Below are 25671 nucleotides of genomic sequence, written 5' to 3' on the forward strand. Positions count from 1 at the left end.
AGGCTTACAGTGCTGAGAGCCACACGTGCCCTGTCACTTTATTCCCCGAGTCCTTGCGTTGGGCGGAATGTGGCGCGCCGGATTTGGTCCGAGATCTGCCTACAGTTACATCGCCCGGGTACTAGTGTTAGATATATGAGACCGGATATTGATCAGGCCATGATTTCGTATTTTATTTGAGAGATATTCAAATGGCTTGTGGGAGTAGCCGCGGATCTCGAATCAAGCGTTCCATATCCTCACTCCGAAGATGTAGCGTGATATCCACGCCATGGTCTGTCCAAGCCGTGCCAATATTACCCTTGTTGTCCCCTGATCCTTCACAACCCTGGGAAGGGGGTGCATCCTTGATCACCACATCGCCATCTAAGTTGGGAATCACACCCTCCGCATAGCGTATGCATGGCGACACGCTCGACCCAAAATCGATCTCGTAGAGCCCCGCGCGAGCCCAGCTAGTCACAATCAGATGGCGCTGACCTAGGAAAGCTTGCCAGATGCGTTGAGGGGGTCGTCTCAAATGCCAGACTGTGGATGTGTGAGCCCAATGCCGTGGAGTTGTTCATCTGGCTGATGGTCTGGCGAATGCGTTGCGCGATCGAAAGCTGTTGCACCTGCCGGGGAATCCGGGACGAAGCTAATTCCGTCCCAGTCATCTCGATATTCAGCATCATGACCGGTGATCCGATAAAGGAGTCTTGGAGTCCGAGAGCAGATCGTGTCCCAAAGGCTAGATTGCAATGCACCAGACCGGCATCGTCTTGTTGATTACGGGCACGAGTGATGCAAGACCACAGATGGGCCAGAACCGCATCGTGCCGGCTGATTCGATTGTCCGTTTGACTCTGATCGAGTCCCTTGATTGTATTATTCCAGATCCAATCCACTTGCTGACGATTCAAATGCACGAGATAATGTGACATGGGAGCATCGAAGTCCCAGTCAGACCAGGGCATTTCCTTGCCGACCGGAGCCAGGTTTTGATCTCGAAAGGGCTCGGGAATCTCATGTACCCAGGGACATTGCGCTGGTGCAGCCCACCAGTCATAGCGATGGAGAGGGAATGTTGCGGATTGTGTGAGGACCTGAGGGTCCGGCCTGCTCGCATTGATATCTCCTATTGCCATGCCATCTAATTGCGACGGATCAAAAATGGGATCGAGAAGTGGTCGGGGTCCATCTTGCCCAGACAGCATCCATCGGCTAATCCGTGCCCAATCTTTCACAAAAGCTATGAGTGCATGAATATCTGCCAGAGGATGTGAAACCTTGACGGCTAGCGCAAAGCCTCCACAACCCAACACTGTTACTTGGATAGCCATCACAGGCAGAAGTCTACCTGCCTCATATGAAGTGCTTAACTGGAGACAATTAGCTAGGCGAGTGGAGGGAACAAGGGCATTGAGGGAGACCCTCTTGCGATCAAAGAGCGGTTGATTAATAGTTCGCGAAGCCGGACTGAGGCTCTCCAAAGTGGCATCGATGGTCGCAGTGATAAACTCGACCCCCGGATCCTCAGAGGTGCCGCAATGCGAATAAACTCGACCAAAGCGCCGGGCATGTGGTGGAAATTCTTGTTCTTCTTTTCGTAGTTTGGTCGGGTCCAATGTTTCAATGCTCTTCAATTGACCGGAGAATTGGGGATATGCGTCAAGAGCTATTCGAACGGATTGCCGAAAGTGCTCAAATAGATAAAATGGGAGTTCAAGCTCTGTCGGTCGCTCAAAGAGCCAGACAACCGAGGTGGCGGCAAAATCGGCTGTAGTCGCATCCAATAGTGAAAGTGGTGTGGCATGCTCAGAAAATGCCGTGCTGGGAAATAGCCTTTCCGACCGCATTTTAGATAATTGATTGGACTCTATCATGGGGGGTGTGATGCTACAAATGAGCTTGAGATCTTTGATCGAATTGATCGAGAAGAAGAAAATGATATCTCATATATGATGTGCGGTATCCGTAGAGGCGCACCAATTTGCCCGATAAGTGAAACAGTACAGGCTACCACCACAAGCCTAGTGGCTTGGAAGGCGTGGTATAGATTCTAATGACTCGAAATGACTCATGTCGAGCAAGTTTGTATTCCAGTGGTTGTCATGCACACGCTAGACTAAAATCGGAGCCCGCACCCTATAACATTGGCCGTGGCTTACGCTTAATGTGAGTTCTCGTGAATCATTCGCCCCACGCGATCTCTGTCAGGGGATCTTTTCTTTCTACTAATGAAAAGGTTGTCGTGAAGCCCGGGGGGCATAAGTGATTCGGTATGTAAATCTTTAATATTGGATTCTGCGATCACAAAATCTTGGCATAGTTTTGACTGACGATTGCTGAAAGTCGATATCAAAAGTAGATTATGGGTCTTCTATCATAGCTGCAAGTTTACGTCTCTAATGGCCCCAATGTTTGTCTCAAAGGTAATGAAGGAAAGATCAAACTTCTGGCTTTGAAATGCGAATTTGGAATTTGCTTCTAGACTTCAATACATCGATCATGATGGGTGGGTGCTAAGTTAACCTTGAAAACTGATCCTCATCGCATCATACGAGATGGATTGTTAAAGCGATGAGTAGTAAGCGTCTTGAAAGCACATCGAATATACCGATCATATATGAGAAAGCGGTTTGATGCTATCTCATTGTTTGACGATTCCGAGTCTCAGAAGACTTTCAGCGGTTGCGATCACAGAATCGACATTAGAGCGAGGTGTCCAGCCCAGCAAACTCTTAGCTTTATCGATTGATGCTGCAACAGGCTCATCCAAATATTTGACCACCAGAGCAATAGCTGGGTCGAACCATCCTAGAATTCTCATTACAAAATTTGGAATGGTTCGTGTGGGACACTTTTTTGCTTTAGTTCCAAGTGTCTCTCGTAGGGCCAACGACATCTCTTGAATCGTCATCGATGGTGGCGACATGCATATGAAGCGCTCTCCATTTGCTTTGTCGTGTGTCATTGCGAGTAAATGTAGACTGGCAACGTCTCGTACATCCACAACACCAAATTCCAGACGAGGACACCCCGGGATTTCACCGCTAATAAGTCGACGGATGACTTCGATGGACGAGGAGGTGTCTTGTGCTAGAACAGGTCCCATAACCATTGATGGGTTTATAACAGACATCTCCAGACCCCTGCCTTCATTTTGAATGAAGTCCCATGCAGCGCGCTCAGCTAGCGTTTTGCTCTTGTCATATGCACTAGCCTCGGAGGAATCGAGATTGCTCCACGACTCCTCAGTAAAGGATGTCCCCGGGCCAGTATTCTGATGGCCTACACTGACAGCTGCCATAGATGATGTCACGACAATGCGCTTTACTTTCGCGTCTCGGGCTGCCCGCAGGACGCGTAGGGTACCGTCGCGGGCAGGGATGATCAAGTCATTCTCGTGTTTTGGTGCTGCAGGGGGGAAAGGCGATGCAACATGGAGGACATAGGTGCAATCCTTGGCTGCTTCAGTCCAGCCTTCATCTGAGTTCAAATCCGCCTCCACAAAGGAGACATCTTCTAGGTTGATGGCATCGCCAACACGAAGCATTTCTCTCACTTCTTCTTCGCGCGCTAGGGACCTCACGGTAGTCCTGACCCGATATCCGGCAGCTAGGCATTGAATAATGCAATGACTGCCAATAAATCCGGATCCACCTGTAACAAGTACCAGCTGCTTTTCGGTGGTCATGATTGTTGAATTATGGGGTTTTAGAACTGAAGGTGCGGCAAGTCGGATCTTTCCTCAAGGAGGAGGACTTTGATTTGAACAAAGAAGCCAGCACTTCATCGAGATAACAATTGCACCGAGTCGTAAAGCATCACGTTTCGGATTGGTGATAATCAACAAGTGAAGGGAATGAGTCGCGCTTGGGGCTTGAGACTTTTGAGTTTCGTGTGTCAGCACTATTCCTAACGCGGTAGACTGAGGAAAGAGGATTAGCGGGAAGTCAGCTTCCCGAATGCCAGCATACAAGTTAAAGCTGTAGGACTTCGAGCGGGCAAATATTGCTCCTTCTAGCAGTCATTTCTTCTATTATCAAGTATCTAGTCCTATGTATACAAGCGTAGTCAAGCTCCATATTCCGAAATCAGCTGCACGCCTGGTTAAAGAGAAAGCATACGATACACAATCATATTTTACGCGCTGCTAACTGGTTAACGTAAATGGTGCGTTATCGTAACGCACCTCTTCCCTTACTCCGACGATCGTATCTCGTAACCGTACTGTTGCCGAATCTCCGAGGCCTTACACGGGCTCGGGTCTATAGAGTGGACCGAAGATGTCGTCCAGTAGTAGAACGCCTAGTCAGATAGTCAGTGGTCACTGTGGTCACTATTAAGGTTTCCTTCTAGTTGATAAATTTGTCCTTATATTAAAGCATCAGTGTATAACGATATAACAATAGATTGGATAGCTGTAGGTTCAAGTAACAAAAAGGCTCCTTGGAGATTAATTTTTGTACTAGCGTATCTCCTTTTTATATATATTACCCCTTTTTAATTATATCTATCCTCTCACTATTAGGGAATACTGAGGACAGTAATACTTCTTATCCGCTAGTATTAATACTAGGTATGATATAATATCCCGCCGGCAAACTACGTTACTAGCGCTCTACGGCAAGCCTGAGAATGCAGGCAGGATGAGATAGGTCGGCGAACAGACCAGCAAACCACCACACACCACAATGTAGGAAGCCTCCCCAAAGGAATAGCAGAAGCAGATGAAGCGAAGAGAGTGTGAAAGTTGATTCTCTCCCTATCGGAGATACGAAGCTATATCCTGTAAAGACTGTGTACTATGAAAGATATCCTCCAATCAGAGATCTCCCTAGTGTTGGCCATTTCCCCACTACACTAGTTAGCTTTAGGACTTATAATCTCAGAAGAACAACACTTTATAACCGAATATTCCTACAATCGGGATCAAACAGAGATCAGATGTGCTTAATATCTGATCAGGAACGCCTTCAGAGGTCGCGGAAGAGAAACAGAGAGCACCCAGGGATAATAGTATAAGAGAGAGGATGTATAAGTTGCCGTAGAGAGCAGGGCAGCCTTATATATTACATCGTTATGTCACAGCGCTAGTTCCCGCCCGTGGCGACCCGCCCACTAAAATATATGTTTCTGGCATAGCTACTAGTTCATCGGCATCAATATTTGTTACGAGAAGTATGGTAGAGGTTGTAAAGGTCTCCGTTGTGATACAAGTTGCTACGGAATGAGAGCCAGATGCTGACTAACCACAAATAATCCCAACAATATTAGCAGTGCAATTATGCTCGAGTCCCTTGGCGCGAATTTGGGCTATTGGACTCGAGATTCAACTCTATTCTTCATATGAACGTATTCCAGAAAAAATAGAAAAGAAAAATAAAACAGTCCATTGGTTTCCTTTTTCTAATAGCAAATTGGTGTAATCCAGTCTGGTCCGGCAAGACTACTAGATAAGTCCTTATATGGAATTTAGCTACTACACCAGTTCCACGCTTAACGTGTCATCAATGTCTGACGTGATCCCTTGAACTGCCCTTGTTGCTTTTGAGTCGATAATGATACTTCGTCCATGACACGGGCTCCATTAAAATTCGAGATTATATTGCAAGCTTAAAGTGTGACTGGTGTCGACTCTAGGTGGTGACATCATCGAGGCCGAAAATCGAGTTTAGAAACCGTTTCCGCCCGCTATAGCAATTGAAGAACAATTTAATAATTTCCAAGCTCTTCCTTTTTAAAAAAAATATCAGTAGAGATTTGGTCATATTCAAAGTGATGCATCAAGGCGTTGCACTTACTGCCGTTGCAACGTCGCTTCTCTCCTTTGCAGTTGTTGTAGCGGCGCTGCGTTTGATCTCTCGATTCGCTATCCTATATGTATGGGGTAGTGACGACATTTGCGTCATTGGCGCCATTATCACTTCAATCGGAATGCTCACTGCTATGAATTTGGGTAAGCTGTTTGCTTATATTTTTTGATTTCGAAGCTTAAGACGTCTAAGGGGTTCATTTGGGAGTTGGAAAAAAAGAATCAATCGACAATATCAACATAGTTTCTTTGGGAAAAGTGAGTAAATTTTATACATTTCAAATATCAAAATCTGATCAACCTTACAGATTCAGTTGGCCATTCAAGTCCTTTACATAACGTCTAGTGGTCTGATCAAAATTTCAATTCTCCTCTTATATCGCCGCATCTTTCCAACATTACGGAGACTCGCTTTAATTTCAATAGCAGCCATTTCAATCATCACCATCGCTTTCATCTTCTCCGCCATTTTTCAATGCAAGCCCGTTGGAAGCTTTTGGCTTCGGCCAAATGACAGTCAACATTCTTGCATCTCACTTCTTGTTTTCTGGTGTGATGTTGCCGTCGTTTATCTCATAACTAATATTTGGGTTCTCTGCTTACCTTTGAAATCAATAATTTGTTTGTTTTCTATCACTTTTTGAAAAGAATCTTAAGCTTACCTATAACCATAGATCTACAACTCAAACCATCCAAAAAGGCAATGGCCATCTCTCTATTATGTTCGGCTGGGTTATGGTGAGCCGATCATGATCTCCGGTTCTAGTATCATTCCTTCCTAACTTATCTATAGCACGGTTGTTGCTGCTGCAGTCCGACTAGCCTATGTTGTGCAACTATACAAGGGGCATGATGATATAATAGAGGTAGTCCCAGTCTATATCTGTTCCACGGTCGAAATCTCGGCAGCCTTGGTCGCTTTGAGTGTGCCGGCTTTGAGATTGGCATACATAAAATGTTCCAGTCATTCGTCATCCTCTGCCAGTGACCAAGAAATCAAAGCCTAAAGAAAGATATACCTAGTCTGAAAATGCACAAATCTGAACTACATACTCTAGACATCTGAAGATTTGGGTTCATGCCTTGAAATCGCATGTTGCATTTAAAATCATACACTTTTGCAGCGTCTGACCCTCAGCTCTCAATTTGAATTCATTGTGGATGCTTTTATTATCACTCAGAAATCATAATAGTCGATAATATATCTTGAGCGTTGTATTTTATAAGTATAGATAGTAATAAAACTCTTCTAAAAGTAAACTCTTACGATTATAGTGACCGATATAATCCGGAGATACTTCACGGGCTCTTTTCAAAGCTACAAAATCAAAATTTGCACTATATCCTACCTATATCGCTTCTCTATGGGACCAAGTCCAGCTTATGTATTTATGCTTTATAGGTGGATAGACCATTGTATCTCTTAATGACTTCGCATGGGAGACCGCGGTTCTATTGATGATCTGAGTATCGGCCAAAGGATCATGCAGTACGGGCGTGAACTATGGCACAGTTAATGTGCCCCAAGAGCCCTAGAGCACCATGTTAACCCATCAAAGCAGATTTAAGCGAAACCCAGGAGATTAAGATTACCCTTAATTTTCGATCTTCCCCTCATAATGCCGAGCATTTCCGATCATACAGTTACCATGGATATCTGGGAAGGATAAAAAGGAATACGACCCCAGCGTAGTCATCCTCTACGATTTGACCGTTTGGGAATAACCTACAGAGATAAGAAAACAGACGAAGCAACGGGAAAGCAGATCGACCCAGCTAGCGATGCGCATCCGACCTCCTCAGCTCTTGGCGCTGAACCTTTAGTCAGTCTGAGGGAGGTCTGGGACACGAGGGCGGCATCGGGATGGGAAAGTGGACGGACGGATCTTCCCTTCCCGTGCCTTATAAATGACCCTGATCATGCGAGCCCTGATAGCCGTGCAGAAGATACAGAAGGTGCAGGATCCGCGCGAGATGGCACATGGCTCGGTCGCATGCTCGCCGTGTTACATCGCGGGCTCAGATTGGGTGAGGAGTGACGGTTCCTGCAGTGGCCGAGAAGCCAAGGACCCTGTCGGCTTCCACTCGCCGGCTTCCATCTCCATTTCCCCTCTCCCTCCCCCTTTCTCTCTCCAAGTGGCTCACGGCCGCCTCATGCTATTTTTCAGGCTAAACCCTTTAATTTCTTAATCCGAACTCCATCGGCTTCAATACCACTCCACACCATCCTCCGAGTTACATCCACTAATCCGGGTATCACTCCGGCTTCTAGCCCTGGTGGATGCAACACACGAGCCACCTAAAAGGCTCCTCAGCATGGGGAAGGCAAGCATACCCTCCGGTCGATCTGAAGATGAATCGCCAGATGACAATGTCACTCATCCCCGGCATTCTGAGAGGCCTGATTGGCCGTCAACAACCTCGCCCGGCTGTTTGAACTGACGCAAAGCATCGCATGCCAGCCCAGCACGTTTTTCATGCGCTGTTACACATTCCAACGCCCACGTCTGGGGCGGCAGGCATCGACTCTTGATGGGCCCAATAGATCAAGAGTCAACAAACGCATTGTGCCCGGTGAGGAATGTGGCGCTTCATGGTTTGCAGTTGAAACTCTCGTGATAAAGGAACCTATTGTCCACACTGTGCATGCGCATGCGCCATTTTCCTCAGCATCGCGAGGCTCGAGAGATACCACCAAATCACACCCTCAAGGGGTTGGAATGGACACAGAATCTCGTTTTTTCTGCACAGTCACCCCGCAGGGTGTCGTTGGAGCCCGCCGAGTCCTGCAGGGAGTCCGAAGGGTCCTGCGTTTTTCCCATTTGACAAATAGGTCAGCGGGGGAGCAGACGACCACGTCCGTCCTGACTACAAATAATGAAGTAATTCCCGCCCGAATCTTTCTATATCGCGGAAACGACTACTACACTCCTTGGATAATTCCTCAACACTCACTATAATGAAATTTGTCCTTCCTTTCATGCTGAGCCTGGCATGGCTCTCCAATGCCGCGGCCATTCCATTGACCGAAAATGAGCTTGACGCTCGTGATAGTAATCTGACCACGCGAGCTGTTACGGGATACCGCTCCGTGGCTTATTTTGTGAACTGGGTGAGCATGGTCCATCTTGCCTCGGGTAGTTTTGCGTTCCCTTCAATCCACTAACGCACCAAGCCTAGGCCATCTATGGCCGGAACTTCCAACCTCAGCAACTTCCTGCCGATAAGCTCACCCATGTTCTGTATGCCTTTGCCAATGTTCGCTCGGATACCGGAGAGGTCGTTCTGTCGGACACCTACGCTGATCTGGAGAAACACTACTCTACTGATTCTTGGAACGACGTTGGCACCAATGTCTATGGCTGTGTCAAACAACTCTATTTGCTGAAAAAGGCGAACAGAAAATTGAAAGTGCTTCTGTCGATTGGTGGCTGGACTTACTCCTCCAACTTTGCTGGTCCGCTCGCGACTGATTCCGGACGGGCCCTTTTTGCTTCTTCAGCAGTGCAACTTGTGAAGGACCTCGGGTTCGATGGCTTGGATATCGATTGGGAGGTAATCATCTTTCAGGAAGCTAGACCGAATTATTACTTTGCATACTGATATAATTTTAACAGTACCCCTCGGATGCAACTCAAGCAGCCAATATGGTATCTTTGCTGAAGTCTGTGCGCTCGGTAATGCTTCTTATACTCTAAGATCGGGGGAAAAACCAACCTAACAGCACTGTTCAGGCCTTGGACACTTATAGTGCAACCTACGCATCTGGTCAACATCTCCTATTGACCGTCGCATCTCCTGCTGGTGATTATAAACTGCTGAAGATGTTTATCAAAAGCAAATTAAACTGATACCCATAGGCCCGTCTAACTACCAAAATCTCCTTCTCAGCCAGATGGACCAGTATCTTGATTTCTGGAACTTGATGGCATACGACTATTCCGGCAGTTGGGATACGATTGCCGGCGATGATGCGAACGTATACGCTTCTACCGCAAATCCAGCAAGCACTCCATTCAACACAGACCAGGCTATTACCTACTACACTTCCAACGGTGTCGCTGCAAACAAGATTGTCATGGGAATGCCACTATACGGACGCTCATTTACAAACACGGACGGCCTGGGGCAGAGCTTTAGCGGTGTCGGCAGTGGCAGTTGGGAAAACGGCGTGTGGGATTACAAGGCGCTGCCCCAGGCGGGCGCGACAGTGTACAATCTCAATCAGCCAATCGCGAGCTACAGCTATGACTCCTCTGCCCGCACATTGATCAGCTACGATACCCCCGACATTGCCAAGTTGAAGGCCCAGTACATCAAATCCAAGGGCCTGGGTGGCGGGATGTGGTGGGAGAGTAGTGCTGACAAGACCGGCTCTGACAGCCTAATCACTACGGTATAGCTCAATATACTTTTAAAAAGGAAGATTAGCAATGCTAATTTGGACTTTTAGGTCGTTACCGAATTCGGTGGTGTAAGTGCTCTGGATCAGAGCCAGAACCAACTCAGCTATAGTGGTTCCAAGTATGCCAATATGGTTGCTGGATTCCCATCCGGCTAGATATACACTCATTCAGATCACTCAAGTCGTTGAATATTCATCACTCGCTTGGGTATTCCATGTGGATCGTATCGCACATGCACATTTTGATCTTTTCAGTCGATCTAACATGTTATTTACTAACCATTACATTCGCTGTAACTTATTTTTTTCTTTCTTCGGAAAGAGAATAGCTGGTCTACATTTCAATGAACTATCTTTTCTATATATATACCTGATAGCTTCTGACATTTCTTGACAAACCTGTTCCAGTCATGGTTGTGAACGGGAGAGGGGTGGGAATTGGCCGTCAACGCTCGCCCTGATTCGGTCTCATCGGGTTTTTCACACCCCTTTTCACCCTCGATCTGTATATCTATACTGAGTAAAGCGGTAGAATTCAAAGCCTTATATGCCGTAGATGAAAGTTGTATTTTCCTCAATTCCTTAATTCCATTGAATTGATTTCGTGCTCTTCAGTAGGGGATCGAGTCCACCTTACCTTCGCAGACGAGAAGCAAACGAAATGAATTCAGGGACCGGAGCAGCCAAGCGGGTTCAGTTTGGTCGGTTTAGAGTATGCGCCCCCTCTTCTATGGAGTGATAATGTAGGCGCTTTGCTTTCTATGCAAAATGATGTTCCCCTCATCTAATGGTATCTCTTGTACCATTTGCCAATCTTCTTTTACTTGGAGGTGGGATTTCAGCTGAGAAAATCTCTTGAAGACATGAGCCTGAACCACAGATTATTTCAGCTGAGAAACCATTTCAGGCTATGGAAGCATAATTCGCCAAGGCCTCTGACTTGTGACATGGCTTACTACCAGAGAGACAATATACCATCTTTTGCAGGCTGATCAATTCGTTTTGAGCGGAGTGGCTTCCGTCATCCCGGAACCAGGGTTTGCGGAAGCTTAGCCTAGATTAGGCGCGGCCCCTGTACGCATACTTGAGCCGCTCATAAGGAAGATCAGCTGATATTCGTTCTATCGATGACACGAATAGACTTCATTCTGCTCTAAGGGGACAGCTGTAATTTGCTAAGTTATTCCTCCATTTCTTATCCAAGTATTTACTCTTACAGCTACTCTCATACTTCCCAGCCTGCACGCTGTCAATACCGGCATTATGGTCTTCAAAACTATCTTTCGGCTGCGTGCTATGGGATATTCTGCCCTTGGACGGAAATATTCAACGGCGAATATTCTCGAGCTTATTCCTTCTCATTTAATTGGTCTCATGTTCAGCTTTCTATCCAGTCCAGATCAACTTTGCTTCTCAATGAGCTGTAGATATGCTCTGGCATGCTTTCGAGCCCCCCTTAAGCTCTGTCAAACTCATATTCCTCAAATGCTATTTAACAAGCGACGCCATATTCTCTTCTCAGACACTACAGATCAACTAAGGGCTCAGTTACTCCGCAGATTGAAAATCATCGATGGAGATTTTGCCGTCACTGTTCGATTCTCCATCAGTACTCCACGTGGGGAGCTATACGATCTATTTTGAACTTACCCCAAGATTTGTCCGACTCTAAGCGAGGCATGCGGATAATTTCGAGAAAGACTTGCCATTTACTCCATACTGGAAAGGTTGATATATGCCCCTGCCTTCGGATGACCTTCTGCGACAAGCAAGTCAATAAATCTCGAGGAAGATCATGACTCTCGGCTGAGTGAATTGGGAAACAAATTCATTTATATCCAACAATCCACATCAGGGGTTCCACGCAATTGTCTGTCACACCAGTGTGCCTTTACATCTCATCCAGCCGTGAAATTTCTGGTTAAAACATTATTCTGGATCAATGAAACCAACAGTCTCCAGCTTAGCACTCAATTTAGATCTTCAGAAGTACAGATGGGCTAATCCCAGCCGTCCAGATCACAAATATATATGCTTTTGCGATAAGGAAGCCATTAAATCCCCAAGAATTACCTTTGAGGGACAAGGCTCAACTATTCTGCCCACATAAGAACCCCGTAAAGTGGCTCCAGCGATTCTTTTCTGAAGCTGGTTCGAGCTTTGCAAGTAGGGCCAAAGGCTTTGGGTCTTGCTATCGGTCTGGCTACTGCTCATCTGAATTGCATCCTTAGTACATTATTAGATACTTATTTAGATCTTTGGTAGCTGAAAAGTCCTCATCTATTTTGTTTTGTCCTTGCCGGGAGATACTCAACCTCCCAATTCCTCTACTTGTCAGACTCGCCTACGAGTGCCCTAGTTCATTAGTTAACATCTGGAGGTACATCAGGGCGACGTGTCTACATTGTTACGATACATCTCAAGCCGACTCAAATACTTGTACAAAGATAAATTTCACTACAAAAGGGGATGAATAGGAAAAGACCAAGGAATGAAACATAGTGATGATCACAAGATGAATGATAGATCTAGAGTAGAAGCTAACGGAAGCTAACGGAAGCTAACTAACACTCCACGCTGTGCACAGAAGATAAAATCACAACAGACCCCATGAGCACCATCCCGGGCCATTTAGAAAAGACAAGCACGGTTATAACAAAACAGATTATTAGAAGTAAAGAAAGAATGGATCCCCGCAGCATCGTCTGCCCCCTGCGGCGATCAGCAGCGCCCTCGTGAACAGGCGGAGAGCTCTCATGTCGGGCACAGCCATCGGGGCCTTCGTAAGTTGACGAGTTCCCATCGCCATCTATACTTCCATACTCCTCGCCATAGTCATCAGAGGTCACACTCTTCGTGTTCCCGGCTCGCCCCACGCCATCTTCTTCGCCAGGCCTTCACACAGCCGCTCCCAGTCAAAATCGTCGAGTTTACCCTCGATCTCTTCATCTCCAGCGGCGTGCTCGGGATCCCAAGACGGAGGACCAGCAGCGGAGGCACGTGTACTATGAGTACAAGACGGACGGCTGCATCCAAATTTTGAACGAGAACCTTCAGGGTGAGAGGTTGGACCTATGGACTTGCGCTCTTCGCAGCAGCACCGCGTGCCGCGCGAGGACGTATTCAACAAGGAAATTGCGGCTCACATTTGCTATATTCAAAAGTGATGATAATACATTCAAGAACTCATATATTAAGATAGTTGTCTTATGGCGAATCAATGTCGGTCAACTTTATGCCATCTGATGGTACCGTGTAGCCCGAAATATCAATATGTTCTCCTATACAGTTCATCTCTATCAACCCAAAATACCCCCGAGAGCAAAACTCGTTCCTTTACTTCGTATTGATGTGATCATTGGTGCATAATCGGAACATAACAGCTGCACGCATTGTAGGAGCATCCTCTTCGGACCCAAAGTTCTCCTCGACGGCTGCCGCCAAAGCCACTTTACCCGAGATCAGATCTTCCTGCTCGAATTTTGGCCATAGGGATGCAGTACGTTCCTCACCAAGCGCAAGAAACTTATTTATTCTTGCTATATCGTCCACATCAACAATTTGCACTCGTGCATCGGCCAGAAGGCCGAAAAGGCCCGCGCTGGTTTCAACGTCGGCGTGTATGATGACTGGAGGGAGAACGATCACCTTCCAGCTCACTGGTTTGGAGCGTATCAGATCTGTGAGCTCAGATCGGGTCCACCTATAGTGTCTGTGAGGTTCATCCGGGTTATCACGGCCTTGAAAAACCTGCAAAACACCTAGCATCATAGAAGCTTGGGTAGACCTTGTCCGCTCCGCGGACCATATAAGGCAGCGTATTGGGTCGCCCCAACTATAGCTCGTCATTTCAATATCGACAAATAAATCCCAATTCAGGTGAACTATATCACGAGCTGTGTCAAGCCAGGGATCTTCTATCATATAATTTCCATACCGACAGGTCTCTGGGTTAGTCTCATCTGGGAGTATTTGGGGACGACCGCATTCGAAGGCAACGGCTCTCGATTCACAGCAAACACGCGCGATCACAGGAGGGGTCGCATTTATTCGTGATATATTGCATTCTTTATCTCTTGGTGACCGGTCATCCCATGTCAGTACGCCATGTTGGTCATCCAGCTCCATCACACGGGAAGGTAGGCACTCGCGCCATATCGCTAGACGGAGTTCGGGCGGAAGCCTGGGAAACAAGTGAAACGTGCCCGGTTTGCTTGCCATGTTGAGGAACATGCCACGCTGTTATAGCCAAATAGGCGAAATATTCAACGGTAGGCCCCCAGCTTGCAAGATATGGGTGGGTGTAAGACCTGCATTCTTGTCATGTTGATCGGTCACATGATTAATGGCGTGAATAAGGGCCCAAAAAGTACGTGTCTCGTGATGCAGAATCATTTGAGTGAGTTGTTTCTCTTGGTAGAAGCTACTTATATTTGGCAAACTTCTTTTTGGATTGAAGAGCCCTAATTATATCTGAGATTTATCTACATAGCTTGCTCATCCATGATGGTCAAAGATGAAAGATGAGCTGCTTGCTGGCTCACCAGGCTTCCTTTCCTTGCATTTTCGAACAGACATAACCCACAGCCAACCTCTGGGAGCTAGTTCTGATGTATAATTTGGTCTTCTACATACGTATCGACATGAAATATTTAGAATCAATAGAAGCATAAATTAACATGAATTGTGACACCAGTCTCGGAGTGTTCAGTAACACCAGGCGTCTATGTAAAAGTAAAACTAACATGAAGCCTCACCTTTCTATCGGGCATTAAACTTGTTTCATGTACAATCAAGAAGACGTGGTCACATCGATATTGAAAGTACCGACCCATTGGCAGGTCTCTTCGGGATACTGGTTGGGTGTTTTCTTGCACTCCCAGTCTGCTCCAGTTACCTGGTTTTGGCCCGACTCAGAGCCATCCGGACGAGAAACCTTCAGGATAAAATCTTCGATGTTGCTTATTCCGCTTGGGAAGCTGACCTGATATGAAGTGTTGGAGCAGTTGAACTTGGTGTATCCAGACATGCCTTCCGACCTATGAAAGCATTAATCAACAAACTTCGTAGCTACAGATTATCTGCATGATAAAGAGAAGAGAAGACATTAGTCTCACATACCAAGCAGCATTGCAGTCTGTATCGATGCTGGTATTTGGATCATTCAAGGCAAAGGATACAACATAAGTAGTTGGTGGAGTCTGAGAATACTCGCTACCAGTGAGGTCCAAAATTGCCAGAGGCTCCAGAGCACGCTTCAAGCTGCTGGGAGCGGCAAATGTGGTGGTAGCAGCAGCAGCGAGAATAGTGGTAATAGTGGCGGCCTTCATTGTGTCTACTGCGGTAGTCAAAAGAGTAGATAGTAAACCCTTTTAAAGATACGGATTTCTTGTTGATGATTCTGGAAAAATTGAAGGGATTTCTCTATTTATTTATATTTGAGACTTGCATTGGGCTGCACTTCATGTATGCGTAACTCTGGATCTCAAATGTCTGTGTCATGTGTAAATTAGAGGCTATGCTTGAGGAAGTGATCGTGGGTTACATTGTATAACTTGCAACGGTACCTCATCGAGGTCATTGAATAAGCCAATCAGTGCCTAGGAATACCGGGTGTGAAATGCGGCGTGGAGATGGTGGACGCCTCTTTCTGGGCGCCTGGCTCAACTACTGCTGAAGTGTGGGGAGCTCAAGACTGAGGCTGAGCGCTAATTTTTCTTCCTTCGGTATTCGTTCGTAGATCGCCTGTCCTCAAAGACGAAGTAGATGCCGATGGGTGGTTCTATGGGCGTTTGTGGCCCCAATCAGGCCCCCAGCACGAGAGACAAGCCCAGGCAATCGTTATTTTTAGACAAAATTTAGTGCTTTCTCAAATAGGAAGTGCCTCGAGAGACTAGATCTCTTTCTTTCAAGTGCTTGAAATATGGAATGCGTCGGCCTTTTAATCACCAATTGCCAATTGCAATCGGGAGCAGTATTAGTGTCTTATGATGATAATCTGTACAAAGGGTAGCCTTGAGAAAGGCTTCTTTGCTTATCACTTCTGCGAGTATTGCCTGTCTTATTTTGTGCTGAAATACAGATTCAATTTGAATAATCATAGGCACCGTGTCACAGCTAAATGTTTATTCTATGTCGAGAATTGAACGTTTAGATATATTGTAATGATTCATGTAAAAATACAAATCGTGATGGAACACAGAACCCTCTCCTGTGGCCCAAAGTTCATAGATTGTACATGTATTTCAAAAACAGAAGTATGAGAATGATTATCGCTAACAATCCGGACCTTTTTCATCGCTAATGAATCCAAATAACTGAAAAGAACGCAAAGTTAAAAAGCCAGGCTAATTTCCAAGGGAGAGGGCACTACTGAAGACGTTGCCAAACTAGATGACGACAATGCAGAAATATCTGCTGTGATTACCTGCGCCTCGGGAATTTGTCCCACCATATCATCATCTACCATAACTTTCACTCCTTTTTGGTTGGCCCAGATCAATTGGATTTGATCTGGTCTGATTTGTATCTTCTCCGAAAGTTTGCCTTTCAGTTCTGCTTCTGAACGTATACTCAGATACAATGCGTGATGATAGCTATGAATCGGTTCGCCACCCTTGATAAACTGAACATAGAAGCATGCGACTAGATTCAAGTTAGAAATCTTTATACGCAAATAATGTATGACCAATTAGCACTTACCATATCTTGGTAAACTGTTTACAGTAGTCTCCCAATTATTTGAAACACTTGATGCGGGTGTAGACCTCGATGATTGGGAGTTCATAGAGAAGGTACTCGGCGCCTCGAGTGAGTCTTCTGATAAGGTAGCACTGCGACCGCCCGGACTTCCATCAAGAGCTTTAGACCCAGAGTCCATCGGAGAAAAGGATTCACTCTGCATATTCTCCAAAGCGCGTCTGGTGATATCATCCCCCTTCGGCAAACTCGACTCAGTCGGTAGGATAAGAGGGTGGATTGATGGGTCATCTTGAACGACGCCACGAAGACCCAGCTTGCTCATCTGACGCTCCGCCGAGAGCGAGTCCTTCAACCTAAAGAGCTCATCGTGAAGTTTTTGGTGAAGCATGGAGTTATTCTGCCAATCTGAACGCCGTCTTTTTGGCAGAGATATCTTGGAGATTTTTTGATCCTCAGAGAGACGGTTCCAACTTTGCTTGCGAGTGGACATTTTACCCTTCTCTTCGGCAATTTGTTTTTTCAGCTTCTCGATCCGCTTCTTTGCAGAGGCTTCATCGTTCGACATCTTCCTTTCCGCGCCATGATCGCGAAAGAGTTTGATGATGCCGTAGCACATCTCAAACTCATCTGACTCTGACAAGACCTCTGTCTTGGCGCATAGTCGGACCGGTACACCTTTAACTCCTTTGGAGCGAGTGAAGTCGGTTGACAAAAAGTTGAACCGAACAGGGATATTGCAAGAAGCGATTTGGTCGGTGGGATCCCCTGTCCAGATGACAGAGAAACCATCTGTGTAGACCTTCTCGATTCGAACTCGGGGGGCTGTCTCGTTGTCTGTGGCATTTTGTGACACATCATCGAACTCTACGCCTAAGGAAACTCCATTTTGGCCCCGAAGAGCTTTCCAGAGCTGCCAGGCAATAGTTGGATTGGATCTTTGTTCTTCGGCCTCGAACGTGACGCGAATATGGGTCCTATATTCAAGTGCACCAGAATTCATGTCGCTGGGCCTGGAGTCCGCTATGTTGATAACGTAGCTATTACCCTTGTTGAGATAAGTCACCGGGCTTCCATCAGAATGCGGGAATATCGCAATGGGTGCACAAAGATTCACATTATACCGAAAGCTGCACTGAATTAGCTGAAGTAGTTCCCGGCTGCTCTTGTACTCTATTATTCTCCAATAAATACCTTTCATTGCTCATGTTCGGGGTCATCGCATTGACAGAAGCTTGAGGTATTTCCAAGTCCAAGCTTGACTCGACTTGTAATTCATTGTAACCATACGTCGGTTGCTGTTGAAAGCCATCCATCATTTGGTCGTAAGTTGGAATGTTGGGCGCCATAACCCTTGCCGTAACGCTCGGTTCGAAAGGGGCGACCGGGTGAAATCCGTTTTGTGCCTGCTCGAAGGGTACAAAGCCGGTATACTCATCAAAGGACGCCTGAGGATTCAGTTCGTCGCTAAGCGTGGGAGTGGGAGTGAACCATGAAAAAGTGGATGAAAGAAGATCGCCAGCTTGGTTGTGAAAGACTGCCCCGGATCCTGGAGTAGTAGCGCCCTGGGGATAGATGGCTTTTGGATTAATGGAAGTTTCCATGAGAACTTCGTTCGAATGAACGTTATTCATGCCCATGACAACACTGTCCAGCCCATCAGGGAGCCCGGAGTCTCGCTTGTCGATCGCGAAGGGGGCCGTTTTCCCTTTAGACTGGCAATGACTATACAAAAGCGACCCATAGCTCGTCCTAAACTGGTTGATGAGTTGATCATCTGGTTTACAGCCAGCGCTGCCCAGAATTCGCAAAGTTAGCGATCAGATATCAGAATCTAAAACAAGGCTACACAGAGATACAAACCGGTATTGAAGCATTGAGGATGCCAAGAACCTCTACTCCCAGCAGAGCAGCTGTCCAGGACGAACACTAGGAGAGAAGACGCTACGTACGAAAGCCGTTAAATTTAGGAGGTCGCGACCGAATGAAGAAATCTTTGAAGGACTTCTTTCCTGGTTGACCCGCCCATCAAATATCATTTCCCTGCTTGGGAGGAGTGGGGGGTACGAGAATTATTTACATGGGCAGCGGCCCAGTTACCACGCGGCGGGTGGTATACTCCATACTTCCATTTCGTTCGGCTACGTTCGGCCGAAACTCACTATTGGTTGGCATCGTACCCGTGTTCTGTTCATATCCAACCCTGCTCAGTCGCCCGAATCCATGGGCTTTCATTGGAGCATCGGGGGAGGTTGCAGCCCTTGGTTTGCGGATCTCTGCCAGAATAAGCCCACTATGACGTCGTGTTATCCGCGTGGCTTTTCGTACCGGCCACGCTATCTGTTCTCGTACGTTTCTCGCGTGGAAGCCAACGCCGAGTTTTGTTCCTATGCAGATCATACTGGTATGTAGAGAATATTGCAATGTGAGGAACGGAGAGATTTATGAGGTCGCAAGTCCTACATGACCCTTTTAATCCAGGCCCAACCATACAGATACGTCATCGGGCGTCATCGGGTGGAAACCGCGGGTACCGGTTTTCTCCAGTTTCGACGTATTGGCATATGCGTGGTATAGGAGACGGTCTGAGACACATCGATCTAGACCACAAGGGCCCTGCTTCTAGACCAGCGCGCTAGTGTAGGCATATCGCTTAAATCAAAACAAGGTATGTCCATGTGACACTAGCGCAGTATTCCCCCAACATCTGACCCCGACGCCCAGACGAATGTTCCCATGCCATATAGAGCTCCCCTGGCTCATGATACCCGCTACAGTCGGGAACTACTCCAGGTTTGAACTCTTCGGACCCCCCCCCTTCCCCCTCTCCAACCTCCTCGCCGCTACCCGCAACCAGTTTTCCCGGGTGTACACTAGTTCCCCTGGGTTCCCACATCTGCCGAGCGCAGAAGAATGTTTTGACCCCCGTATATAGACGGCAAACATCCTGGTATCGTGTGCATCCGAAACGATCCCTGTCTCGCATCACCTTTTACCGCTACCTCGAAGTCATTCTGTATGAACTAAATCTATCTGATAGGAGGACGGCATGAGTCTTGGATTGAGAGAGACCCACTAACAAAATCGTATCGTATATTGCCCAAAACAGCCTGTTCGTTGGGAAGCCTCGGTTGCTCCCGACTGACCATCAAACCTAGATATAATGACGAGGGCTCGCGCGAGAACCGGTTTTGAAGCTTCCCTTTCCGGCCAACATCGCATTTGTTTGCGCCACCAGCAACTTTCGTAATTTAAAAAGACTTGAAAGACTTGACACGAAGTGCATATAAACCGTATGAAATTTCAATATTCCTTCAGCCACGCAACTCTAATTATCCTTGCATCTAATCCACCTCTGAAGCTTGAGCCTTCCCACCCCCCTGTCTGCCTCTGCAATTTCTGGACTATTGAAAATGTTTCGAAGGACGCCTCGATCCGCTACCGGTGCAATCAAGCAGCACATTCGCAGTCAATCTAAGTCACGATTTGTGAATTCTCGATTCCAATCCACTTCATCAAACTCCGGTACATCCGGTAGCAATCCAGCTCTCGTTGGTGGTGTTGCTGGCGGCGCAGTCGCTTTCACCGCTGGTTATGCTTGGTATTACTTCTCTGGTGCGAAAACACTCGTCGACTCCAACAAACAAGTGAAGGAGTACGTCGAGCAAGCCAAGCAACGGATTTCTGAGAAAGCGCCGGAACCAAAGCAAGCGTACGCCTGGTTGAAGAGCACGGTCAATCGCTATGCGGTCTTCATTCCTGGTGCCCGTCCCTATGTCGACTCTGCCTTCAATGACCTCGAAAAGATCCGAGATGAGCACGCCGAGGAGTTTGATAAAGTGGTCAAAGATGCCTATTATGAGCTGAGTGATGTTTCTAGCAAAGGCGGGTTTGACACCGACACCGCATTCAAGACTTTCCACATTTTACAGAAATATCTTGACCGTCTCCTCGAAATATCTGGTGAATCTGTGGAAGATGTTTTGGACAACCATCCCCAGCTAAAGGAGAAGATCGGCGGTAGCTTCGATCAACTGAAGAAGCTGGGTGATACATATGGACCTCAAGCGAAGGAGGAGGTTAACAAAACTTGGAAACAAATCTCCGATATCATTAAAAAGGGGGCTAGTGCTGATTCCGCAGAAGAGATCAAAAATCTGATCAAAAACCAGAAGGCCAACATACAAAAGCTTGGTGATGAGGCCTGGCAGAAAGGTCTCGAAGAGTCTCGACAGTTCCTGGACAAGAACCCCAAGGTAAAGTCCTTGGTCGAAGACAATGCCGAGGCTTTGAAGAAAGGAAATTTCCAGGAACTTTGGGGTCTTATAAAGGAGAGTGCTTCTTCTGGCAAGACCGAAGACCTGGAGAAGTTTGTCAAGGACAAGGTCAATCAAGCTTCGAACGTTGGTTTTGAAGACTTGGACAAGTGGCTGAAGATGATTCCTGGCGGCTCGAACATTATTCCACAAATTCAATCTTTGCAGAAAGTTGCGGATGAAAAGGGTGGTGAAGCTAAGGACGTGGTCAAGGAAACCTTCGAAGAGGTTCAGGAAGTACTGAAGAAAAGAAAAGAGCAGATAGAGAAACTTGCCGAAGAAGAAAAGAAAGAGTGATAATCGAAATTAGAGATAGCATACTCTACTATTTCAGTATCGTGACTGAATTTGAAGAATCATTTTCGATGACCACAACAGAGAGGCATATCCCAAAGTTGACAGAATGTGGAGTCAAGTAGATTATGAGTATTGCCCGAAAAAGCTTCCAAGGAGCGATTATGATAAATGTTATTGTTAGATCCAAAGTAATCTATAGCCAACATATGATGTTGAGACAATGAGAGTAAAAGATGTAGCAACCTCTATATATATACGAGGAAATAGGCATCACTATACAATTACTTGATTTCGATAACTCCGCGGCGTCCTCGGTCATTCTCGAATGATAGTGCTCTAGCGTATTTTAGGAGGTGATGATACTGTTTGCTTGGCTCTCGGCTAGTTGATATGCCATTCAAATGGAATCAGGGAAATCTTATCAGCATCCTCAACTCGGCTTGACCGATGGTTCACAAGTACGGACCCTCCAGGGAATCCAAATTCAGTCGGCCTTGAAAACAATATGACGATATGCCCACAGTAATCGAACTCCACTATTTTTCATGACTTATGTTTACGATAAAATTGTTGCTATTTGTACTCAAAATGCTTATTCACCATGTCGCGCCACAGGTGGTGGCCATAGAGGCGACATGAGATCATCGCAATCCGAGAGAGGCGAGAGGCAGAGGGTTCTGCCAGCACTCCAAACCATTAAATGCGAGTCCTCTTTTCCTGAACAGTAACGCATAGATATTTTTTGAAGCACAAGGACTACGCCCTGCCTACTCCATTAATTTGATGTGTATCAAGATTGACGTTCAACTATTCGCCATGTCATCCAGTAACAAGGGAAACCGTGAGTATACTACACTCACTACACTATTTTGATCCCGAGTCTATGTTTATGGTCATGTCCTAATCCCTATTATGAAATCCACCCCCTTGGCATTTACAATTCCTACATGCTTTGTTTCTATATTATGTCTATAAACAACTTGGCTAACATCGATGGTATGATTTCCAGCCAGCTTTACCGGCGGTCTCGGCGAGATGGTCGGCAAGACGGTAAACGGCGCCTCCAGCACCGTGGGAAATGTTGTGAGTGGTCTGGGCGGCACCGTTGGCGGCGCCGCACAAGGCTTGGGCCAGACAGTGAGCGGAGCGAGCGAAGGACTTGGGAATGCAACCAAGGGCCTCGGTCGATCGGTCAACAATGCCATGGGTGGTGGTGAATTAGAGGAAGAAGAGGAACGACTCCCTGAGCTGGAAAATGATTGAACTCCGGGGGTCACGGCTCTTCGGGCATTTGATTGAGTCCTGACTGGTCATACATGAGTGAACTGGGGCACACCGGATCACTGTTGAAAATTGGACAGCTCGTATATGGTATCCATTTCTGTAAATCATATCACAGCCCCAATCAAAGATATTGAGCATATCACGCAAAGTAGCCTAAGGCACTCCATTCTCAGGACTTGAAGACCGCATTAGGGTTTGGATGAAGATCTCGGAAGGAGTCTAATGCACCTGGAATGCACCAGTAGGCAGATTCCGATCCGCAGCGGGATGCCGGCTCACGGAGGCCGGAGTTTCCCGCCGACAAGCTGTGGTGGGGCGCCACGCACCCGGAGGACCCCAAGTAATAGTAGTTCGTAATTGACGGATCGACCTGCTGGATTGGAATAGCTCCGTCTTTGAAACGTATAGCCTGACGGTGGGGTCGGCAGGGATGTAGCAATACGGAGACCCTAGAATGACTGCTTTGATAAGTAGCCTGATCTAGACAGGGTCGATTGACCAAATTGTGCGTGTCTGGTCTGATCTAGTCCGTAGGATAAATCGTGAATTCTCGGATGTCAAATCTTGCTAGATCGCTGACTTCGGCCGGGTGCTGATTGGGTGTGGAGCTTATTGCATGTCCCGCAGTAACGGTTTCGTAGCCATCTCACCAGAATTGTTCGGCATGAAGAAGGCGCTGATCATAGCCAGCATAAAGAACAAAGTCTGATTAGCCTGGAATCAATCTCGATCCAGAGTGGAAGTAGTGTTAGTATTAGTTGTCCAGAGCGCGGCGAATAGCCCAGAGATAACCCATACCAACACCGCAGTGGGTCCCATGGCTTCATGTTTTTCCCCTCCCCACCTCGTTGAAAAGCGATGGCTATATATACAGGTCTCCCCCGTGAAGCTGGGCTCCATTCATATTTATCTGGTTGACCATCTTCGTCATCATGGGCCAAGACAAGGAGCCGAGTATGAAATCCCCTCCAACCGATACAGGCCGGAACAGGAACTGACCATCTTTTGTTCCCTTAGAGACCTATCGTTATGACGAGACTCCGGTCTATACGGCCTCCAATGGCTGTCCGGTACAGCAGATCCCCGAATCTTCTCGAACCTGGCGTCTCCGGTCTAACGCGAATCTCATATCATTTAGGTCATGGATCCCCAGGCTGCTCAGCGCGTGGGCTCCAACGGCCCACTGCTGTTGCAGGATTTCCACTTGATCGATCTGCTAGCTCACTTTGACCGGGAGCGTATCCCCGAGCGTGTGGTTCACGCCAAGGGTGCCGGTGCCTTTGGAGAGTTCGAAGTCACCGACGACATCAGCGATATCGTTTGTATCCGTCAAGCATTCTTCGCATACACCACAGATCCAGCCAACTGACCGGAAACTATAGACTACGATCGACATGCTGAAGGGAGTGGGCAAGAAGACTAGGTTACTGACCCGTTTCTCGACCGTCGGAGGTGAGAAGGGGTCTGCGGACAGTGCTCGCGATCCGCGCGGCTTCGCCATCAAGTTCTATACCGAGGAAGGCAACTGGGACTGGGTGTTCAACAACACCCCAGTCTTCTTCCTCCGTGACCCAGCCAAGTTTCCCGTCTTCATCCACACCCAAAAGCGCAACCCTCAAACCAATCTCAAAGATGCCACCATGTTCTGGGACTACCTGTCGACCCACCAGGAGGCCGTTCACCAGGTGATGCACCTGTTCAGTGACCGGGGCACACCCTACTCTTACCGCCATATGAACGCCTACTCAGGCCATACGTTCAAGTGGATCAAGCCCGACGGCACCTTCAACTATGTGCAGATCCACTGCAAGACCAACCAGGGTAACAAGACCTTCACCAACGAGCAGGCGACCAAGCTTTCGGCTGAAAACCCTGATTGGCACACTCAAGACCTGTTCGATGCCATCGCGCGCGGCGAGTGCCCCTCATGGACCTGTTACGTCCAGGTACTCTCGCCCGAGCAGGCCGAGAAGTTCCGCTGGAGCGTGTTTGACCTGACCAAGGTGTGGCCACAAAGCGAGGTGCCCTTACGGCGCTTCGGCCGTTTCACGCTGAACCAGAACCCTCAGAACTACTTCGCGGAGATCGAGCAAGCGGCCTTCTCGCCATCCCACCTGGTCCCCGGCGTCGAGCCATCTGCCGACCCGGTCTTGCAAGCTCGTCTCTTTTCCTACCCGGACACCCACCGCCACCGTCTGGGCGGCAACTACGAGCAGATTCCCGTCAACTGCCCGCTGCGCGCCTTCAGCCCCTGGCACCGCGATGGCGCCATGAACGTCAATGGCAACTACGGCGCAAACCCGAACTACCCCTCCACCTTCCGGCCTCTGGCCTACAAGGCCGTCAAAGCGAGCCAGGAGCACGAGAAATGGACCGGTGCCGCGGTGGCCGAGCAGATTCCCGTCACGGATGAAGACTTCGTGCAGGCGAACGGTCTCTGGCAGGTCCTGGGCCGTACGCCCGGACAGCAGGAGAACTTTGTGAAGAACATCTCTGGTCATCTGTGCGGAGCTCATGAGCGTGTTCGCAAGGCGACCTATGGGATGTTCCGCCGTGTGAACAAGGATCTCGGTGTCCGCATCGAGGCCGCTACCGAGGCCAACGTGGCTCCGTCCGCTCGGTTGTAGAAAGTTCTATTTTGGCATTGTTATTGTACATCTATAGTTATTTTATCTATCTGCATCCAAATGATGACTTAACCTCCGGATAACGGACATGAGATCTCCAAGAACATTTCTATATTGGTAACCGGTACTACACATCCAAGTTTGTATTGGGGCGTGGAAAGGCACCTTTCAGATTTCTGTTGTCTAATTCCAAAAAAGGTTTATTTCCAACGAGAGAAAATGCGAAAGTCTAGGGCGCTAGAG

General features: G+C 47.4%; 10 protein-coding genes across 10 annotated transcripts; 5 read left to right on the top strand and 5 right to left on the bottom strand.

The window, feature by feature from the left end:
• Nucleotides 1–187: 187 nt before the first annotated feature.
• On the bottom strand, nucleotides 188–1838 carry N7462_011288 (transferase family protein; the record flags this gene model as incomplete). The annotated part of the gene is made up of 2 exons (XM_057083002.1): nucleotides 188–480; nucleotides 530–1838. The coding sequence occupies 2 exons, from the start codon at nucleotides 1836–1838 to the stop codon at nucleotides 188–190; spliced, it is 1602 nt and encodes a 533-aa protein (XP_056928357.1).
• Nucleotides 1839–2632: 794 nt separating this feature from the next.
• Nucleotides 2633–3679, bottom strand: N7462_011289 (SDR family oxidoreductase; the record flags this gene model as incomplete). Its single annotated transcript, XM_057083003.1, has 1 exon — nucleotides 2633–3679. The coding sequence occupies one exon, from the start codon at nucleotides 3677–3679 to the stop codon at nucleotides 2633–2635; it is 1047 nt and encodes a 348-aa protein (XP_056928358.1).
• Nucleotides 3680–8759: 5080 nt separating this feature from the next.
• On the top strand, nucleotides 8760–10361 carry N7462_011290 (glycoside hydrolase family 18 protein; the record flags this gene model as incomplete). Its single annotated transcript, XM_057083004.1, has 6 exons — nucleotides 8760–8912; nucleotides 8981–9355; nucleotides 9418–9477; nucleotides 9535–9604; nucleotides 9661–10196; nucleotides 10254–10361. 6 exons carry the CDS (start codon nucleotides 8760–8762, stop codon nucleotides 10359–10361), a joined length of 1302 nt encoding a protein of 433 aa, XP_056928359.1.
• Nucleotides 10362–12961: 2600 nt separating this feature from the next.
• N7462_011291 (uncharacterized protein) lies at nucleotides 12962–13451 on the top strand (the record flags this gene model as incomplete). The annotated part of the gene is made up of 2 exons (XM_057083005.1): nucleotides 12962–12988; nucleotides 13041–13451. The coding sequence occupies 2 exons, from the start codon at nucleotides 12962–12964 to the stop codon at nucleotides 13449–13451; spliced, it is 438 nt and encodes a 145-aa protein (XP_056928360.1).
• A 90-nt stretch (nucleotides 13452–13541) lies between these two features.
• On the bottom strand, nucleotides 13542–14426 carry N7462_011292 (2EXR domain-containing protein; the record flags this gene model as incomplete). Its single annotated transcript, XM_057083006.1, has 1 exon — nucleotides 13542–14426. The coding sequence occupies one exon, from the start codon at nucleotides 14424–14426 to the stop codon at nucleotides 13542–13544; it is 885 nt and encodes a 294-aa protein (XP_056928361.1).
• Nucleotides 14427–14997: 571 nt separating this feature from the next.
• On the bottom strand, nucleotides 14998–15535 carry N7462_011293 (uncharacterized protein; the record flags this gene model as incomplete). Its single annotated transcript, XM_057083007.1, has 2 exons — nucleotides 14998–15244; nucleotides 15327–15535. 2 exons carry the CDS (start codon nucleotides 15533–15535, stop codon nucleotides 14998–15000), a joined length of 456 nt encoding a protein of 151 aa, XP_056928362.1.
• A 1004-nt stretch (nucleotides 15536–16539) lies between these two features.
• On the bottom strand, nucleotides 16540–18781 carry N7462_011294 (uncharacterized protein; the record flags this gene model as incomplete). The annotated part of the gene is made up of 4 exons (XM_057083008.1): nucleotides 16540–16850; nucleotides 16908–18034; nucleotides 18099–18698; nucleotides 18768–18781. 4 exons carry the CDS (start codon nucleotides 18779–18781, stop codon nucleotides 16540–16542), a joined length of 2052 nt encoding a protein of 683 aa, XP_056928363.1.
• A 1536-nt stretch (nucleotides 18782–20317) lies between these two features.
• Nucleotides 20318–21517, top strand: N7462_011295 (uncharacterized protein; the record flags this gene model as incomplete). Its single annotated transcript, XM_057083009.1, has 1 exon — nucleotides 20318–21517. The coding sequence occupies one exon, from the start codon at nucleotides 20318–20320 to the stop codon at nucleotides 21515–21517; it is 1200 nt and encodes a 399-aa protein (XP_056928364.1).
• An 816-nt stretch (nucleotides 21518–22333) lies between these two features.
• Nucleotides 22334–22780, top strand: N7462_011296 (uncharacterized protein; the record flags this gene model as incomplete). Its single annotated transcript, XM_057083010.1, has 2 exons — nucleotides 22334–22358; nucleotides 22527–22780. 2 exons carry the CDS (start codon nucleotides 22334–22336, stop codon nucleotides 22778–22780), a joined length of 279 nt encoding a protein of 92 aa, XP_056928365.1.
• A 1040-nt stretch (nucleotides 22781–23820) lies between these two features.
• On the top strand, nucleotides 23821–25428 carry N7462_011297 (catalase; the record flags this gene model as incomplete). The annotated part of the gene is made up of 3 exons (XM_057083011.1): nucleotides 23821–23871; nucleotides 23940–24119; nucleotides 24184–25428. Coding segments are annotated over 3 exons (1476 nt in total), but the record flags the coding sequence as incomplete, so codon positions are not given.
• Between the last annotated feature and the right edge of the window lie 243 nt (nucleotides 25429–25671).

The sequence above is a fragment of the Penicillium macrosclerotiorum genome (genome assembly GCF_028827735.1).
Source record: "Penicillium macrosclerotiorum strain IBT 26536 chromosome Unknown utg000011l_segment0_segment0, whole genome shotgun sequence".
Classification (NCBI taxonomy): domain Eukaryota; kingdom Fungi; phylum Ascomycota; class Eurotiomycetes; order Eurotiales; family Aspergillaceae; genus Penicillium; species Penicillium macrosclerotiorum.